The 20,748-nt window shown below is 36.4% G+C and overlaps 2 protein-coding genes across 4 annotated transcripts in view; both read right to left on the reverse strand.

The window, feature by feature from the left end:
* Positions 1 to 5,704, reverse strand: part of LOC136817139 (uncharacterized) — a 29,034-nt gene extending 23,330 nt beyond the window's left edge. Inside the window, exons 1-3 of the mRNA XM_067073473.1 lie at positions 5,491 to 5,704; positions 2,822 to 2,911; positions 1,342 to 1,396 (exon numbers count right to left, since the gene is read on the reverse strand). Of these exons, the coding sequence (XP_066929574.1) occupies positions 1,342 to 1,396; positions 2,822 to 2,911; positions 5,491 to 5,529 (184 nt within the window). The 5' untranslated portion in view covers positions 5,530 to 5,704. The remainder of the gene's footprint in view (positions 1 to 1,341; positions 1,397 to 2,821; positions 2,912 to 5,490) is intronic.
* Positions 5,705 to 10,317: 4,613 nt separating this feature from the next.
* LOC136817150 (kinesin-like protein KIF21A) overlaps positions 10,318 to 20,748 on the reverse strand; it is a 63,263-nt gene continuing 52,832 nt past the window's right edge. For 2 of the 3 annotated variants that reach the window (XM_067073487.1, XM_067073486.1), the window contains exons 29-37: positions 17,973 to 18,106; positions 17,496 to 17,632; positions 16,934 to 16,974; positions 16,466 to 16,700; positions 16,114 to 16,149; positions 15,572 to 15,706; positions 14,635 to 14,761; positions 13,235 to 13,307; positions 10,658 to 10,818 (exon numbers count right to left, since the gene is read on the reverse strand). In XM_067073487.1, coding sequence (XP_066929588.1) covers positions 10,749 to 10,818; positions 13,235 to 13,307; positions 14,635 to 14,761; positions 15,572 to 15,706; positions 16,114 to 16,149; positions 16,466 to 16,700; positions 16,934 to 16,974; positions 17,496 to 17,632; positions 17,973 to 18,106 — 988 coding nt within the window. In that variant the 3' untranslated portion in view covers positions 10,658 to 10,748. Of the gene's footprint in view, positions 10,819 to 13,234; positions 13,308 to 14,634; positions 14,762 to 15,571; positions 15,707 to 16,113; positions 16,150 to 16,465; positions 16,701 to 16,933; positions 16,975 to 17,495; positions 17,633 to 17,972; positions 18,107 to 20,748 lie in introns of all 3 variants that reach the window. The other variant, XM_067073485.1, reaches the window with a different exon arrangement.

Consider the following 20,748-nt stretch of genomic DNA (forward strand, 5'->3'; position numbering starts at 1 on the left):
CCAAAAACGCTGAGCTTGCATAAAGATTGCAGTTATTCAACCAATCATCAAAACAAAAGAGATAGCTCGTGACGTATCTTAATGGTTCGATGCAATACTGGAATGTCTTCACTTAAATATAACATTTCAATGAACAGAGAGCCCGGGGGCAATGAAGTATAAACCCGAAGGGCTAGAAATCAATCTTCTTGGTAGGATTTGAAGCCAACAAATCCTACCAAAGTTGCGCGGCCTTGAGCGGCTCGCCTGGTTTTTACACAAATGACAGATTGAAACTAAAATTTACCGCTAAATTTCGAAAAAAATATCAATCGTAAACAAAGGAATTGCTAGATTCAATCCGTCGTCAAAAATACGGCGCATTTTTTAAGGCTTCACTTTTTCTTGCTTAGATTAGAGATTGAACTCTAGCCCTTCGGGCTTTAAACTCAATGTCCGGGAGTACTTAGGCAAATGGAGGGTATGGTATGTGCCGCCCTTAAGGGTACCTTTTTTGGATTTCCAAAGTCCCACTAAGGGTCGGAAAAAATAGGAAAATTTCCACTTTTTACCCCCTGAAAGATTGAAATTTGGTTAAAGTTGGTCAAGTTTGTCCCGCTAAAGTTTTCTCTCAATTCTCTCAAAGTTTTCCTTTGTTTTCTCCTTTTTAGTCCGGTAAGGGACAAAGTTCGAAAGTCGGGCGGCCCCCCCGTCAGCTCGCAACCCTAGTACCCCCCCCCCCCCGGGACAGAGAGCTTACAATGTTTCGACTGGAAAGTGTCGAATAAGAATTGAAATGAATTGTCTGCGTTTTAAATGGAGCTGTGGGGATGTTCTCAACTTCAATATCTGGGGATTTTTTTTCCATTTTTCAAAACTTTTGATTTTTGGGGCCTGGGGACGAGTATTTCGCCTGGAGAATTCAAAAATTGTCAGATTTGGCTTAAATTTGGCACACTTTTTCCTTTGATGAATATCTTGGGGTCTACAATTGGGCCTATAAATAACTTGAAGCTACTGAAGTTGAGCCCAGTGCGTTGCGCACGTTCGACTATTTTTTAGCAGACTCAAGAATTCATGATATGCACCACTGCAATGACTTCACGAATTTATACAACTTTTCTGTTTTTGTTCCACCCAATACGTCACTTTTTCTATTGTTTAAGTGATGTACTGAGTGGAAAATTTTAAAAGTTTTCAGAAGACTCTCCAGTGGTGCATATCATGAACAAATATACTGGCTTTAATGATTCCTTAAAAAAAAACAATTTCGCGACTGCAAAGCTTTTGAAATTTCAACTGTTTTTATTCATAGAGATTCAGAAGTTATTTTTTATAGGAATCTAGCTTTAAGATACCTACTTGCGTATTTCAAATCGAGTTTCAGTTCTTCCATTAGTTTCAAGTCTCTTTCCACCTGAAAAATCAGAAGAAGTAACGATGCTTTTAATATTTTACATTTCATCATGGATTAATCTTAGCCCTGACCTTGCCAGCCGAAGGGGAGGTACCACTCGCTGGAGTTTGAAAAGTGGACCCTGTCAAATACGAATGGTAAATTTGGGAACCTGGCAGAACACTTTTTTTTGTTTGGGACTATATTGTAAAAAATGCCCCTTAACGTTTGGAATCAATTTGACATCCAAGAATGGTGGCGTAATTCACGTTTTAAAACTATATTTATGGAAGAAAAAAGGCTCCGAAAGCGACCCATTTATTAATAACTTGGATAGACCTTGGAAATTCGGGTCAAGGCTCAATATGTTTAGCAAAATTAAAAAAATATGTTTATGCTTTATAGACTTTGATTTGTTGATTTTCTTTGGGTGAAGATGAAAATTTCGAATTTTTAAGTCGGAACATTGATTCGGCTCAAAGAATGAAAAGTTTTCTTTGTAATTTTGCGCCGTGGGCAAAAATCTTTGGTCTGACCCTTAAAAGGTCAGCCTTGTAGAAAAGCTGCAATTTTTCTTTTTGCATTTCAGCTTGGAGGTATGCTTAGCATTATGCTTACTTTTTACCGAATTCGAGCATAAGTATGCTTATAAACGTTATGCCTTTAAAAAAAGAGTGTAATTAGATTTTATGGTTTTGACCATCTTTAGCAGGTTTTTTAATATCCAAAAAAGGGACCCTTAAGGGCAGTATATACCCGTACCCTTCATTTTCCCAGATACCTAGGTCCCCCTCTAGGATACAATTCATATACCTGAGTATCCACTGGGTCGACGAGAATAGCTTCACGTTTTTTCAGACATGCCAATAAGTAAGCGAAAGTCAACCAAAACAGATTTAACTGAAGGATTTTTTCAAAGATTTTGCTGATATTTGAAAGAAGAGAGATTGTTCGATAGTTTTTAGGTAAAAAAATGTGTACCGAAATCCCCCTTAGTTTCCCCTCTGGAATACAATTCATATACCTGAGTATCCACTGGGTCGACGAGAATAGCTTCACGTTTTTTCAGACATGCCAATAAGTAAGCGAAAGTCAACCAAAACAGATTTAACTGAAGGATTTTTTCAAAGATTTTGCTGATATTTGAAAGAAGAGAGATTGTTCGATAGTTTTTAGGTAAAAAAATGTGTACCGAAATCCCCCTTAGGTTCCCCTCTGGAATACAATTCATATACCTGAGTATCCACTGGGTCGACGAGAACAGCTTCACGTTTTTTCAGACATGCCAATAAGTAAGCGAAAGTCAACCAAAACAGATTTAACTGAAGGATTTTTTCAAAGATTTTGCTGATATTTGAAAGAAGAGAGATTGTTCGATAGTTTTTAGGTAAAAAAAATGTGTACCGAAATCCCCCTTAGGTTCCCCTCTGAAATACATTCATATACCTGAGTATCCACTGGGTCGACGAGAATAGCTTCACGTTTTTTCAAGCATGCCAATAAATAAGTGAAAGTCCACGATTCTTGGTCAAATAACTGAAAAAAATAAAATAAAATTTAACTTCAACTGATTGAAATAAAATTTAAAATTGAATACACTGCATTGCCTGAAGATTGCGCCAGAATAAAACATAATTTTGCAGGGGTAAATTCTTGAGGAGGTGTGTGACATCTTTCATGCGACACAACCAAACCTGGTCCATTTCAAAATCCCTTGACCCCAAAAGCTTGACAAAATTCCAAAGTCAATAAAACCTAAAAACTATAAACCGACCGAAAGCTCTCATAAAACGATATAGAGGACTTTTAAGTTGATAGCTATATATAGCCTTTAAATACTTCATTCATGTTTTGAAATGGACCCAGTGGACCAGGTTTTGTTGCGTTGCGTCCATACTTCTTTCGTTGCTGCTACATTGAGAAGGGCAAATGGGGCAATATCCAAACTTCGTCACTATGTTCCAATTCACATCCTTCTAAACATTTATCATGCAATTTTTGCTCCTCATGTTCGCTATGCTAGTCAACTCTGGGGACTGTGTGACAATACTGTCACACATAGGATTCTTACTCTTCAAAACACTGCACTAAGACTCATGACCTTTAGTGAGCCAAGAACTTCTGCCACTCCCCTGTTTGCTGAGCTTAAATTACTCAAAATCTTTGATCAGGTGAAAGTAAATGAATATCTTATTTATTCAAAAATACCTCCAGGGTAATCTTCCATCTGATGTCCTATCAACACTTAATTTTGATGAAATTGATCACAAAACTGGCACCAGGGGCAAAGCTATTAAACTACTAAAACTTTCAACGGTCAAAACCACAAATTTTGGACTTAACTCTTTCTCTCGTCTTTCGTCAAAACAATGGAATGAGTTACTAATAAATCATCCTGACACTGATTTTCACAACCTTGATACTGATGAACTAAAATCTTTAGCTACAAAATTCTATTTAGACAAATACAAAGTTGAAGACGAATAATCTTTGTGTGTGTGTGTCTGTGTGTGCGTGTATTGTGTGTGCGTGAACTTAGTGTGTTTTCCCAGGGTGGGAGTGGTGGGTGGTGTAACAGGAAGAACTTTATAGATAAATCTACTCAAAGAAATTGTCATAAAATAAAAGTAAAAATATTTCTTATATATATTCACTATTTTGTTGTCACTATTAATATTATGATAATCGTTTATTCATTTTTTCTTTAGTTCTGTAATAATTTTTCAGTTTCTTCTAGGTTCCCCATTGTATTAGAGAAATCTATTTTTTTTTGTAAGGGGTTATCCTGCTGTGTTGCAGCGAAAATATATTCAATTCAATTCAATTCAATTCAATTGCATTATATAGGGTTGTCATGGGTCCTAAGGGTTTGTCCCTTATTACTTCCCTCATTAATTGAATTTTCTTAGCATTTTAATTGCATTCTCAATCAAAAATCAGTCATCCAATTCCCAAGATGGACTTTTAAAAGATTTTCTTGTCGTGAGAGCTAGATTCTTCTATTTTTAATTACCAATTATGTCGCTATGACATTTCAAGTTGTGAGGAGAGACGCAAAAAGTGTGTTGTGTATAAGAAATTGAATGTTGACAGCGGAAATTTCCAAACTTCAACCTCATAAAAAAACACCTTGCCACCACAACGTACCTCCAAAAAACTTTTAAACCACAGTCCATCTACAACAAAAAAGGGCACCATAATCTTCTTGGGAGATATATAATTTGTTTTGGTCTTCGGCTTTGGGAAGTATATAGTAATGTTTTTGGTTGTTTTTAATGGAAATGGTAAGAAACTTAAGTTTACAAGTGTCATTTAGTTTTTGCTGGCTGGCTGGCTGGCTTAGAATGGTAGGATCCTGGATAGTTTCCCTGCCTCTAGTGCTCTTTAAACCAGACCCGAACAATCGAACTTGTCGAACCAATCGAACAATCGAACTAATCGAACTCCATCGAACGATTAAAGTTCAATTAAAAAAATTAATGGAACCTAATCAAACACTCACAATTTTTGAAGCAATAGCAGTTCGATTAGTTCGGTCAGTAAAAAGTTTGATTAGTTCGATGATATTAAATCCTCATATATCTTCCCTCGCTTGCAAAAACTTTGTCCTGGCACGCGATTGCCATTTTGACAGTTCCCCGACTTAACAGCTTGACGTTTATTGTACCCGGATATTTGTCTAACCGGAATAAAGTCTGTAGCCCCTCTGTTGCGATTTTGCGCGCGGCCGAAGTGGCGGAATATATACTACGCCCCAACAAACCGCCTCTGGCGCTAAAAGGATATATACAGAAAAAGTGTGTAATCGGTTATCGGAAGTAATTTCCTGATTTACATTACGAATTTGGCTTTGAAAAGAAGCTAGGTAATATACCTGAATATACAGTGGCGGAGCAGCACAAACTTGTCGAACAAAATTGGTTTATCGAACTGATCGAACCGAAACCCATTGATCGAACTTAATTGAACACTCACAATCTTTAAAAAAATCTTAGAGTTAAATTAATTTTTTTAATCGAACTTTAATTGTTCGATGGAGTTCGATTAGTTCGATTGTTCGATTGGTTCGACAAGTTCGATTGATCGGGTCTGGTTTAAAATTTAAAAAAACTTACTTGTCTGAAAATGTGTCTGGGGCTTCTGATAACACTCATTTTTTATCACAAATTAAACGAAGATAAATGCTGCAACAGAGGCATACAAAAATAAAAGTTTGCAAACCCACTTTCCAGCAAACTCTAATGTCTAAATACACAACAAACACCTCCAAACTCTCCTTCACATTTCTTTGGAAAAAAATATTTTTTCGTTGAGATCGAAAGCGAAAGTGGTTGATCACTAAGATAACGTCATCTTTGAAAACGGGACAAATCCTACCAAAGTTGCGCGGCTCGCCTGGTTTTTACACAAATAACAGATTGAAACTAAAATTTACCGCTAAATTTCGAAAAAAATATCAATCGTAAACAAAGGAATTGCTAGATTCAATCTGTCGTCAAAAATGCGGCGTATTTTTTAAGGCTTCACTTTTTCTTGCCTAAGAAAGGTTAGAGATTGAACTCTAGCCCTTCGGGCATTAAACTCAATGGTCCGAACCCGGGGGGGGGGGGGGTCTACCCTTGCTGACCGATGTGGGTGTGCCGCTGAAAAATGTCTGAAAAATGGACCCTACGTGGGCGGACTCTTTTTTGCGAAAAAGTGACCCTGAATGGGACTGAATTTCAAAATTTTTGTCAGATTTTTCCTCTTCTTTCCCAAATTTCAAAATTTTTGTCAGATTTTTCCTCTTCTTTCCCAAATTTCCTCAAAAAGGTACCCTATTACCCTAAGGAACCGATTCTTATTTTTTTGCGTTTTTAATATAAGACCCTACGTGGGACTCATGGAAGTGAAAAAGGTGCCTTGACCTCAAAATAATCCGTCATCTTTGATAGTAGACCATAGCTCGGTGCCGGTTGCTTAGTTGAAGAAACTGCCGGTAAAACTGTGACCCAACCTCGTTCCCTGCGCATCATAAGCTTTTTTATGCTTTAACTATATGGCGCTAGATAATGGCGTCCATAAGTATTGTAAATAAAGCCTGGGATACACGGGCACGAGGTTGATTGTGACCTACTTTCAGCAAAGATATGTTGAAACATTTAGCTTCACCTGCCGTTGCTTGGGAAATACAGAGTTTCTAATAAAGCGATGTATTGTGGGATTGTTTCGAGAGTATTACAATAGAATTCCCTCGAGGAATTCCCAAAAGATTTCTATACTACTTCCGAAACAATCCCACGATGAACCGCTTTTTTAGAAAAATTAAAAACTCCGATATCGATAAGATCTATTGCGTAGGTTTGGTAGAAGATCCTATCTTCTACACACAAGATCGCTAGAAAAGGGAATAGTTTAGGAAAGGCGTGATAAATTCGGGTGGAGTAAGCTGTGGGGGAGATGTTCCAAAACTCTACCGCCAACCTCGTTCCCTGCGTATTATCAGCTTTTTGATGCTTACTGATAGTGCTAGATAATATTCTCTGGCGTCAATCAGTAACGTAAATAAAGCCTGGGATACACGGGGACGAGGTTGCTCTACCGCCACTTTTCCCCGTAAACCGCCCTGACGCCCTAACTCTTTCCCGCCGCTTACTGACCTTTAAACGGACGATAGCATCGTCTAGGTACATGGTGGTGATGGGTAATTTTTTTGTGTGTGTGAGTGCATTTGGTCAAAATTGTGTTTTTTTTATGGAGAGAATTTTTCTCTTTTACTATATCTAAAAGAAATCGACGTGTGTTCTGCACCCTCGCATCCCCCGTCAACGCGTCCATCAGAATCATCAATAGCGTAAGGGGGGTAGATAAGCCATGGAGTCGAGGGTGTGTGTTCTGGACTTAACGGAAAACAGAGGAAATACAGTTGTAGTCTAACTGACTAGCTTCTGATGGGATACTTGCTCGCGTGGTGTCCTTAACCGAGCGTTCGGTTCATCCTGCATCGCCAGTTCTGCTCAATGAAGTAGAAGCCGAAGGCTAGAAGAAGTCAATCTCTTTGGTAGGATTTGAAGCCAACAAATCCTACCAAAGTTGCGCGGCCTTGAGCAGCTCGCCTGGTTTTTACACAAATGACAGATTGAAACTAAAATTTACCGCTAAATTTCTGTCGTCAAAAATATGGTGCATTTTTTAATGCTTCACTTTTTCTTGCCTGAGAAAGGTTAGAGATTCTACTCTAGCCCTTTGGGCTTTAATCTCAATGGTTCTACTTACCAATAATATGGCATTGAGTTTAAAAGTCCGAAGGGCGGGTAGAGTAGTAGAATCTCTAACCTTTCCCAGGCAAGAAAAAGTGAAGCCATTTATTTCCCATCTAAAAGGCGCCTAGAACGCACCGAAAATCGTGACGATGGATAGTATCTAGCAGTTCCTTTGTTTTTGAAGACTGCATTTTTTGAAATCTAGCGATAGATTTTAGCTTCAATCCGGCGTTTGTATGAAAACAACGCGCAGTGTTTTGGTTTCCATCCAGGAGTAGATTGCAAACCTCAAGTTACCTCCACTTGATACACTCTTCTCGAGATGCATAAATTTATTGTTGTCCTTGTTTTCAAACATTAACTCTAAAAAAAAAGTACTTGAAATTCAAAATGTCTCATGAGGTGTAAACAACACAATTATCATTGCGAATATGTAATTTTTTAGCAATGAAATCTGTTTGAAAACGAGGACAACAATACATTTATGCATCTCGAGAAAAGTGTATTCATAACGATGGTCAAATACAGTCGACTCTCTCTAATTCGACTTTTTCTGTAATTCAAACCTAAATATTGATCCCCTCAGCTGGATATTATTTTAAATAACTTTCTGTTATTCGAATATTTCTCCTTTGAAGATCGAATTAGAGAGAGCTCACTGTAAATTCAAATATAGACGATGCTACCGCCCGTTTAGAGGGTCAGTAAACGCGGGAAAGTATATATGCGCAGAGTCTGGGCGTTTGGGCGGTTTACGGGAAAAATAGTGGTTGTAGAGTTTTGAAACAAAACGCGGTCTATTCAATAACGACTGCTATGATTTCAACTGTTGTATGTTATTCATTTGAAATAAATTTTTGAAGGGTTTTTACATTTTTCAAGATTCTGTATATGATATTAAGGAAGAAAAAATCTGACAGGAATAAATAATAATAAGTATAGTAACAGAAAATATTTTCAATATTCAAGAAACATCATTTTGGTAAGGCGAAAAAAAAAAAAAAAAGTAGTATTTCCGGAAACCGGCCGGGTGAAATAAATTGTTTTTCTGACCCGGCCGTATACTTTCGTAAGTAGCTGATACATCTTACTTCATATTGTTTGTAGATAAAAGTTATCTTTAAAGTTCAAAAAAATTGTTTTCCAATGTCCATATCTAAATAGGCCATTCCATTAAAAATCTATACAAGGGGGGGGGGGTGAACAAACCTTTTCAAGTCAAAATAAAATTCTTGAAAATGTGAGGATACCCCCTGGAAATGTACGTCCACTCCCCCCCCCTGTATGGAGATAAAATGGAATGGCCCAATATAACAAAGAGTTTAAAAAGTTTTAGAACATTTTTTTGGTAACAAAAAACTCAAAACTGTAACAGAAACGGAAGAAAATATTTCCAAAACCGCATTCCAAAATCGCAAAAAATACCGTACTTGCACATAGCAATAGCATACCGCAGTGATTCTAAAAATAGACATCAAAATTACTGTTTGTCCGAGTTTCAATACCACTATCCTTTGCATTAATTGCTTTTGCAAGTCAATTAGACTTATTGACAATACATAAGTAATAAATTGCACGCATTACGAATCAAGATGAAAAGGATTGTGGGATTAAATTCCGGTCAAATGTAAAAATTTATAATTATGACGTTTGCATAGTGGTGTGCTATTCAAAAATTTCCTCAACAATCAAATTGTTATGCCGCTGATGTTTTGGCTCAATTACACATCATAATTTTGAGATTTAACTCAGATTTGATTTGATTGTTAAAGGAACTTTTGGATTGGTATGGGTTAGTACGATATATTGTAAATAATAAATTCAGTTCGATTCTTCGAATTTTGCTAATTTTAATCTGGAAATGTTTTAACGTTATGCAAACCTTAGTTGTGGCGGAAGAAGAAATCTTGAACATTGCGTTAGTAAATTTCTGTTAAAGAAATGGTTAAACTCTCAGACTAGCCTTCAGGGTGTCACACATGTTTGAAATAGACCTTTTCATAAATTACGTCACGAACAACACTTGCCTTGTATTCAAACAATTACCATGGCAATAATTTCAAAACGAGGCAAGTGATGTTCGTAACGTAATTTATGAAAAAGTCCATTGGAACGGCGAAAAAAAAGTTACAGATGTTTTACAATGGAGGTACAGAGGTTTTAAAGTATGACTAAATTACGTAAAGTTAAGAGGGCATTTCAAAAACGTTCGTCTTCATAATAGCACATTTTTGCTATGAGTTAAATCTGTCATAAACAAGGAAAAAAATGTCCTTTCAAAGTCAACCAATACACTCTTCTCGAGATGCATGAATTTATTGTTGTCCTCGTTTTCAAACAGATTTCATTGCTATGAAATTATACATTTAAACCAATTTAAATTCCCAAAAGGCAAATATAACTCTAAAACAAAAGTACTTGAAATTCAAAATGTCTCATGAGGTGTAAACAACACAATCATCAATGTGAATATGTAATTTTATAGCAATGAAATCTGTTTGAAAACGAGGACAACAATAAATTTATGCATCTCGAGAAGAGTGTAATCAATTCAATAAGTCTTTTAAATGGTTCTATAAAATGCGAACGAATCTTTGCCGTTATGCGTACTATGTATGTTATAACGCCGGCATTATGTTAACATCAGCTTCTTTGTAGTATGTTCCATGCATATTGAAAGTAGTGTAATACAAGAGAGAGTAACATGATGTTATATGTATAACACGTAATATTATCATTAGCTGCGAATCTCCTTATAAGTTTATACATTATGTTATGATATCAAGTTTTTGTGATCGCTTGATAACAGAATACGTAAAATGAAAAATCATGTAAAAACGATACCAAATGCAACCTGATGTATTTACCATACGGTACGGTTCATATGAGCAATGTAACATCTATTATGTAATAGAATAACAGCAGTTTTTAGATGAGGGTTGATTTCATAACGCTTTCACATGCATGAACAGCCGTTTGTCAGATACAATCGATCTTTTTTCAACCATCTTTGATAGCTTCCAAGATGCAATAACTTCCACACATACCACCACTTCTTTATAACTGGGGCGGCAACTATCACCATCAAGACAGTCATTACCAGGGCGGCAACCACCAAAACGTAGCGGGCGTTATGAACTGATGGCGGTAAGTTGAGCGTCCAACGTTTTCGAAGGTTCCCATATACGGACCAAGCGATCACTGAAAGAATTGAAAGATAAGGTAAATGTTAAAAAAATAACATGAATGAATGAGTCGAATGTAAAGGTGTAATACACCTTTTCGACCGTAGCCGCCAATTTTTTTACCACCCTAAAACCGTCCTAGTCTTTTTTTTTCGCACCTATAGATAATACTGAGGTTAAGCATACAAGGATAATCACGACGACGGACGAAAAATGGGACAAGCTGGAGTTTTTACAAGCTCTTTTTTGATAAAACAATTTTGTTACTTTTTCTAAAGAACGCGTCATCTCTATTACTTTTAATGACCAATTAGTGAAGTATCTTATAAAAACTCCAGAACATCCCCGAAAAATGTATAAGGCTAGTGAAAATACGAAATTTGATTGGTTGAAACTCACTAGTAGCCTGTTAAATTTTCGTTCGTCGTCGTGATTTTACCGATTTACTTAACCTCACTAATTTTAAAATTAACAAGTGATACTTTTATGGACCTACCTGGTTATGCATTTAACACATACATAATTGATATCTACGCCGTTTTAGCCGTTTTTTGGCCCAAATTTGCCCAAAAATATTTTTTTTCGAAAATCGGGCTCCGTCATATTCGAGGGTTTATAGTTATGCATCTTTGTGCAAAAAATCATAAACAATGAACTAGGCAATCTCGAGAAAAGCTAATACCTAAGTAATTGATAATGTGCTTTTAAAAAAATATTGAATTTGGCCAGTTTTTCTACAAAAACACGCCAAGCAACCAAAATTTCATGTCTAAACACATTTATTCTTCAAAAGTAAGCCCTCATGAGCAAAAAAACATCTATCTCATAAAAGAATTGAGTAATTTGACTAAGAACATTGATGTATGCTTATTAATAGTGGTTCTTATAGATAAACATGCGTTTTTTGAGCCAACAAGTTTTTTTTTCCAAAAATCTGCTTAAGCCATCTTTTACCTATGATGGTACCCTACTTTCATGCAAAAAATCAGAAAAAATTAATGACCAAACTGATCCAAAAAACCCGTTATTTAGCCGTTTTTTGGCCCAAATTTGCCCCCAAATTTTTTTTCTTCGAAAATCGGGCTCTGTCACATTTTGGCCACCATTATTTTGCACCTTTGTACCAAAAATCAAAAGATTCCTATGATTCAATCCTGAGAAAAGTTGGTAACAGACGAACGAACGAACGGACAAACACAGGTTAATTTATAGGACCTCCACCGGGGTAGGTCCAAAAAGGTGTAAAAAAGGGATGGATCGAGATTAGGGGATAATTAAATATAAAAGTCTACGGTCGTAAATGTGTTTTGATATACCTTATCGGGTAAACTTCGTCAGGGAAAATTTTCGTCGGGGAAAAATATTCGTCACTTGGCCAAAATTTCGTCACTTTTCCCTGACAAAGTTTTCCCCAATAAGGTACGAGTTAATTAATGGTTGTGTGACTTTGCGAATCGACGAATTAATGATTGGAGTATCGGGACAAGAGTGACGTCAAAGAGGGCTGTTATTTCGGTGAAGGTAGAGAGTCTATCGCCATACTTTCCTAACACCCTGCCTGGAAGTGCTTGAGTTTCGAACACAGTCTATTACAGTGGAAGTCTGTGATCGAAGCCTTCACAATGCCAATCAGCAGAATCGGCACGCTTGTTTCATGAGAATATACTTTAGGGGAGTTCATGATAAAACTGGCACAAAAAATAAGAATATTAAATCATAGAATTTGCCAACTGAACCTAATGATGCCATCAAGTATTTTTTAATAGATCAATTGCTAAGTATCTCACAGTAAAATTCAAAACTTTCACAAAAATGCCATTGAATAACGAAAGAATATTTCCCCCCAAAAGAATATTAGCGAGACACAGTGATAGCCTTATCCAGATGCTGGGTGAATGTTTATTAGAGCTTCACTTTTCTCTCAAACAGACGAAAAATCAAGGTATCGATTAACATTAAATGAGCTTTTAAAGCTCACATTGGCAGATGTAGAACAATCAACTCGATATCAACTCAAAGAGTTTGGTAAGCAAATGGGAAGGTGTAACCAGTGGCGTGGAGCATTCCAAACAAACAGTTATCGAAAGAAATAATCATTTCCGACCTACTCTCGAGTTCCTAATAAACGTACAGTAACGACGGAGTAAACATACAGGGTTTAAAATGGAGCCATAAATATTCTAATTGAAAAGTCTTTTCACTGAGGTTAGGAAGTAAATAATTGGTATTTTGTTTTTATTTTGACGAAAAGATAAAACCACCATTGTTGAAAGAAAGGTATTTGGTCTCAGAACAAAAGTAGGCACTTGAAATCGAGGAAAACTTTTGTCAAAATTAATAAGCGTACATGTACGTTTATTAGGCACCCGAGAGTAGGGCCCTTCGGACTTTGGTTGACGAATGTGACAAGCAAAGAAGAGGACGATTCCTACCTAGATGCAGTGAATATAGATGTCTCGTTACACTTGATCGCGTTGATAGACTTCCCATGACCAGCAACCTCTCCTGTAACATCGAAAAGTAATCAAATATACAAATTTCCTATTAGCAGATTCGTGTAAAAAGTCACCAAAACCGTCGAGTAGAGCTCTTAATTGGCTGTAAATTACACATATAAAACATTGTTAATTCAAAAAAGTTTAGTGTGAGGTAATTGTTTTATGTCTCAACCAATCAGAGCGTTTTTTTCGTGACTTTTTTAACATGAATCTGCTACACTTTTTTTATAAGAACAATTTTATAAGAACAACGAGGCTCAAAATCGCCAAAAAATAAGAAAGATATAAGAGCAATGCTGAGCCTGAATTTACTCAATTTCAAGCTATTTAGTGGTCAAAGTAATTAAAATACCTCAATTACATCCTATAAATAAGAAAAGGATAAGAACAATTTGAGGCTCAAAGTACCAAAAAATAAGAACAGCCGAGCCTCAAAAAAAATGTATTGTTTCTTATAAAAAAATCGTAACAGAAAATTTGTTTTTCTTCAAGCGAACTGATTTGTTTGTAGGAAACATTGAACGCCTTTTTATTAGAATATACTTTACGAGAATATTCATGATAAAACTGGCCCAAAAATTATGAATATGCTAAGAATATCAAATCATAGAATTTGGCAACTGAAACTAATGATGCAATCTTTAAAGCATTTTTAATGATAGATTAATTGCCAAGTATCTCACAGTAAGGTTCAAAACTTTTACAAAAATGCCATTGAATGCCGAAAGAATAAATGTTTTTTATAAGAATGATCTTTTTCAATTCATCACGAATAATGTTAACATTTTGGGGAAAATCATCCTAGAAATATTCTTACGCTATTCCTAGGTTTGGATCCAATCCCAGCCAAAATCTAGTATGTAATACATACCCCAAGCTCAAATTTGGCATTTTTGTTGAACCTTTTAGCATTGCTGGGTAATGATTAGCAATTAAATGGTAAAAATGCTCTAAAATTTACATTCTTAGGTTCAGTACTTGCAAAATTCAATGTTGATGGTATTCTTACCTTACCTTCATCGTAAATATTCTTATAAAGTATATACAGTATCTGACATTATTAACGTACAGAAAAAATCTGTACCTTTGTACACTTGTTTAAGTGATGTTTTTGTGGAAGAGGGCATAGCGAATTTCTAGTTTGTTATTTTTTGATTTTCTCGATTTATTTGACTAATCTGTTAATTTTTCTACTTTAAGACTAGATAATGCTCAAAGAAATGAGCAAAAGATCTCGTAAATGTATGGTGTTTTTCCCTGTCTGAAAAAATAAAGAACATTCGTTTATTTTAGGATGATGTTCCCCCAAAAGTTGTCACGATTTTGTAACTTACCGATTTGCTTACAAGATTTGACATCCCATAGACGCATGACTCCCCTTCGATCGCCACTAACCAATACGTCATAGCCAGGGACGAAATTTAGAGTTGTCACCCAGTCTTTGTGTGCTGACGTCATATGCTGAGTAAACAAAAATAATTTTATAGGGGTTCCTCTTCTCATGTTTTGTATTCTATTAATCTGTACCAGAGTGTATCTCACGTTTATCGTTTGGGGCCGTCCACATAGTACGTACGCACTAAAATGTCGAAAATCGGATACCCCCTCCCCCCTGTACGCAAGCGTACACAAATGGCTATACCCCCCCCTAATAAGTACGTACTTTTCATCCACACCCCCCTCGTTTGAAGAAAATTTCGAATTCAAATCGTTTGGTTCGGACCTTTATTTCATACATAAAACTTTATCAAGAAACTTTTTCTTTTCCTTGATGCGTATAAGAAGCGTAAAATCGACAAATACAAGCAAAAAAGGGCTATGAAAAATTTTTCTCTGCGTACGTACATTTTCCTTTGACCCCTCCCATCCCCCGTACGCGAGCATACGCTTTTGAGAAGACTCCCCTCTCCTTAGTACGTACTATGTGGACGGCCCCTTTCGTAGTACACTCTGTGCGCTTTGTCTGTTTGATTAAAAATTTTCCGTACGGGCAGCTCTGCGATGAAGTATGATTTATAAGTAGCAATACTTCTCTAGTCGTATCTCCTCTTCCAACCGTACTCTATCGCAGCAGTCGGTTTGAAAAATCTCAAATCAGAAAAGGCAATGACAACAGACCCTCTACAGCAATGAATTTTGAAAATAGCCGTATATATCGGGTCTGTGTACAGACTAATAATCTATGTTTGTGTCAAAATATTTTTTTTAAACATGGCACAGGAAGCGGTAAAATTTGAAAGAAACAAAACCCATTCCCATCACATAACTTACATTTTCAAGGGCGTGGTTGGCGTAATTCCATTTCTTGATCGTATTATCACGTGACCCACTAAAGATGACGTCACCTTTCATGGCAAGCGATTCGACGCCGTCGTAATGCGGAGGTTCCAGGTTCGTCCGTGGCATCTGGAAATAAACAAAAGCATCATCAAAGCTATTCAGGGAAGAAAATAACATTATTAGGTAAAGCGGTCCTATGCTGACAAATCCAAAACTCATCATTTCTCATGTTTGTAAAAAAGTCAAGTCTAAAGAATTAAGAATACGTTAAGAATATTTCACCCAAAATTTTGGCACTTTCTTAAGAATGCTTGACCCTCATCCAAAGTACACTATTCTTGACCCTCATCCAAAGTACACTATTCTTATAAAAAAAAAGCGTGTACGTCTCTACGTTGTTTCAGCGTTCATTTAACGTTATATGGACGTCATGGACAATAAACAAGCGTTATGTGCCAGCTGGATAGCGAATATGACAACTTGCTAGTTGTTGGGGACCTAGAAGTTACAATAATGAGAAAGTATTGTTTTACCTGACTCGATGCAACTTCATCGACCACTTCATAAATCTATGAAAAGAAAAAAGAAAGTTCAATCTGTTTGGCTGAGACAATTACACGTTCTTTTATAAGAACAGACTATATAAGAACATGAGGCTTTGATGGTCAAAATAACTCAATTTCACTGAACTCTCAGCTGAACACATTTAAAATTACCCTCATACAGAGCAAAACACCCCGGACAATATACTCTCCTACAACCCCCCCCCCCCCCCCGTGTACGAACATTCAAACCCAAGTAGAAATTCAAACCCTAGTAGGAGCACTTTACTTTTACCTTTACCCCCGTTCATCAGGAAATTTAAGAGTATGAAAACCATTTCACCTTTATGTAATGATCTTTGGACCCTGTGATGACGTTATCATGATTGTGTCCCGTATTGGCGACCAGCAAACACGTCACAGCACCTGTGTGTCCCGTTAGTTTGCCCAGCGTCGAGTACGTTTTCATGTCAATCATTTTAACGGAATTCCCGTACGCTAGGTAAATGACGGATCCGGCGGAATTTATACCGATGTCGGATATCGTAGCGTCGGTAATGGATTGTAGTAAGCTGCCACTGTAAAGTAAGAAAATAATATTTGATAGTTTATTCCTAATTTTTGCGGAACTATTTTTCATGGGAACTAATTTCACGTTTTTGGGTGTCTACCACGAAAATTAGTTCCGCAATTTAGTTGGAATTTAGATCCCAACCTAAGAATACCGAAAAGAATATTCTAGGATATGATGTTCCTAAAAAGTTAAGAATAACACCATTTTTTTTTTAGTAATAACGTATATTCATCTTACCTCAGGGTTTTAACGACTGCTTGCTGTCTCAGGTCCCATACCTAAATGGAACATATAACACATACCTGTTAACTTTGTTCATCTACAATAATTATAAATTTTACTAACGACCGTGTTATAAATATCACATCAGCTACTCATACCACTGCAATGACTTCACGAAATTTTTTCCACCCAATACGTCACTTTTTCTATTGTTTAAGTGATGACGTATTGGGTGGAAAATTTTAAAAGTTCTCAGAAGACTCTCCAGTGGTGCATATCATGAATTGCACGGTCCAAGGTATTATTGCACGCTGCAATGCAATCAATTTCTCAACTTTATTATTCATGATATGTACCATTGCAATGATTTCTGACATTATATCACGGACCCAACAGCTGATTGGTTGTAAGTGACGTAAAATCAGTCAATACGTCACTTTCAACCAATCAGCATTTGGGTCCGTTGAGGACATTGCAATGGTGCATATAACGAGTAGCTTCTTATATTTTCTGACGTCAGTTTAGGAAAAAGAGCTTCATTTCCTTCATTTGGAAAATCAAAAACAACGGCACTCACCTTAACCGTAGTATGAGATACGGTCAGCGCTAAGCGACTGTTTGGTACGAATTTGACCACATTGACGTCACGTTTATGTTGTGCAAAGGAGGCTATTTCCTCGTTTGTGTTCAAATCCCAAACTTTGGCTGTCCGATCTGTGTAAAGAGGTGAAAAAAAAAGATTTTAAATATTTGTGCACAGGACAGGCTTGAAGGGTGGGGTTCAAAATAAATTTTTCATTCAAATAAAACTCACGAAATCACGTGACTCGCGAAATTAAATCCACGTGAAAATTTTAAGATCAGATTTTCAGGCTTAAAAAATATCCTGTAAGTTTGCTATTGAGACAAAAAGTGGCGTTTTCAGGGACATTTTCGACTGATATTTGACTGATTCGCAAAAAAAAATCTAAAAAATGTCACGATTTTTTTCTTACTCGCGAAATTAAATATCTTGAAAATAATCAGATTAAAGTAAACAAATATCATAATATACCTTTGGATCCCGTCATCATGAGATAATCCTGAACGTCTAACGATAAAATGGCGCTACTATGTCCCGTCGCCGTATATTTACACGTCAGAGCTTCCGGTTTGCCGGGTGACGCTTTCGAAGGAAGAATTTGACCGCTAAAGAGAAAAAGAAAAACCGTTTGCATTATTTGAAAGAAAAATGAGACGGCATCTTAACAAATGAAAAAATTTCAAGATTTGCAAATTAAAAATAAAAAATTCATCACCTTATTGGCCAAAACTTATTAGGGCCGACTAATAATTAAGGCCGACTAAGTTTTGGCCGATAAGGTATTAGATATGTCGTATTAACACGTCAGAACGGCTTGCCGAAGGAAGAATTTGACCGCTAAAATGAAAAAAATATGCAAACATATTGAATGATTGAAGGTAACTTTTCAGGATGACGCTGAAAAGATGGAGTTAAAACACCGTGGAGCTTGTTTGAATGTTTAAAGCAAAATAGGTCCTTCCAGGAAAAAAAACTGTACATACTTAAGGGGGTTGGAGATAATTATATTTTGCAGGTTAATCGGAAAAAATAAGAGAAACTACCATGCTGATTGATTGTGTCCAGGGGTAATAGTGTTCAGGGGGTAAATTCGATATTTGCCAAGGTCAAGAATCGAAATGGCCAGGGGGGGGTTAACGCTAATGAAAAATTTAAATGTCAAGGGGGTAGAACATTTAAAAACTGATATATCCCTCACCCGGCTCCTAGTCTGTAAACAGACCCAATATCTACGGAAATATCAAAATCCATTACCGTTACTACGCTATGTTATACGTGAGAGAGTACAATCCCCCATGGACATTTTTTTTCTGGAAGAGCCAAATATGGTTTATCTATTACAAGAGAATCTCGTTCTCTATTTTGACGAGGCTCCCTTTCAAAACCTTTCGATTATTTTGAATCTTCAAGTTCAAAGGCACAATGTTTTTATTCAACTTTAATGTTTTTAGTAGGACTTTTTCGCTGGTAGAAAGGTCACACAAAGCTTGTACGCAATTTTTTTAATGAGCAAACAGGTTACTAAAGCTTGATGCCTCAATCTAGCCTTATTTTTACTATCTCGAATTGATTAAACGTTTTTTAAGCTAATCTAACCATGGCAAAGGATAGCAATCGACCCAATAAGCATAAATAAGGTATAATATCCGGGGTGGTTAAAGTAAATTTTCCAGAAAATTAGCAAGAATGCTTAGCAACCCTAAAGTCCTGACCAACAGATCGGAGTTGCTTATAAACAAATGTGTACTGCAGTATTTTTTAATCACAAATTTTCATCTTTTGCTCAAAATATCTTGGACTTTTATTATTTATTAAATTGAAATTGTTATAAAGATTAAGTCTTGTACCCTTGGTATTTTGATGTATCTAACAATAGGAGTAAGTACAATCATACGGAAAGAGTTTTTGGTACAGGCTAGTGGAACTTTATGGGTTAATCTTATACGGGCTAACTAGTAGTCACTGATGAATTATATCGCGAATAACAGCGAGTCTATGTTTGTGTATTTTTCTGCGACAGAAACAGTTAGCTTCTGATTTGACTAGATCCTGATCAACTGAGGACGACGGTAAATAAAGCACTCTTACCATCCTCGATTTTGCGGGTCAAAACTGCGGATTATTCAAAAAATTTCCAGTCACTCCGCCGTTGCATTACACCAACGCGAATAAAACTTCTCAAGTCAAACTACATATATCTCAGTTCCGCAATCTTGACCCACAAGATCAAGGACGCTCAAAAACTTTGATTTAAGGCCGGTTTCCACTTGCACGCGCTTCAATCGCACTTTTTCGAGTAAAGCTTCCACGCTATAGGTCAAAAGAAAAATGAAGCAACTACATTGGCACGATCTGACGTGACGGTTGAAAAAAGTTGAAATGTGTTCGAGCGCGGTCATTTTTATGACGTAATCTTTTTTCCAAACAAAAAGGATTGAAATAAAAAAGTGCGATCGCAGCGTGCGCAAATGGAGACCGGCCTTTACAAACGTTCTCAACATGTCAGTGGAGCCTTCTCATAAATCACTTCACAAGCAACGTTTACCTCATTTTCAAACGATTACAATGATATTTGATTCTCAGAGGAGTTTATAAGAAATATTTAAATTAAAAGAAAGAGACTTTCAGGAGAAAGTTTTGGGAAAAAAACTTACCACTTTTCCAATCTTTCACACTTTTACAACTTTCCTAACCAAGACTTTGTAAATGTTTTTAAAAATGGGGGATTTTCCATGGTTGCAACATGGTAGCACGAAATATAAAATATTTCCATAATTTTTTTCAAGTAAAGGTGACCTTGGAAAATCGTAATTTATGCGCCCGCTATAATTTATTTATTCATGAAATCGAAAGTGAAAGTTCTTTATTCGATTGCTATTGGAGGATGGTATGCATAATTTTCATTTGAGCCTGGAATAATTATGACATCATAGATCCCATTTTCCCACCAAAATACCAAAACTTTGCAAATCCAAATGATTGCTGTTGTTTGCTGGGAGAGTTTGGAAAAGTCCTATTTTTCACATCTTTACAACTTTCAAGGATGCTTTTTTGAGATGGGAAAAATGGGAAGGTATTTTACAATTTTTACAAACTCTCCAATTTTTCTGGCCAAAACTTTGACTTTTTGGATGGGAAAAGTGGGAGAACTAGGAAATTTATGTACCAAAACTGTCTCCTGTTTGATTTATTGTTTCAGAACTTTAAAGTTTTATGCCGCCCGTATGGACGACAATCATCAGCTAAA

The sequence above is a fragment of the Clytia hemisphaerica genome, unplaced genomic scaffold, assembly GCF_902728285.1.
Source record: "Clytia hemisphaerica strain Z4C2 unplaced genomic scaffold, Clytia hemisphaerica genome assembly, whole genome shotgun sequence".
Lineage (NCBI taxonomy): Eukaryota > Metazoa > Cnidaria > Hydrozoa > Leptothecata > Clytiidae > Clytia > Clytia hemisphaerica.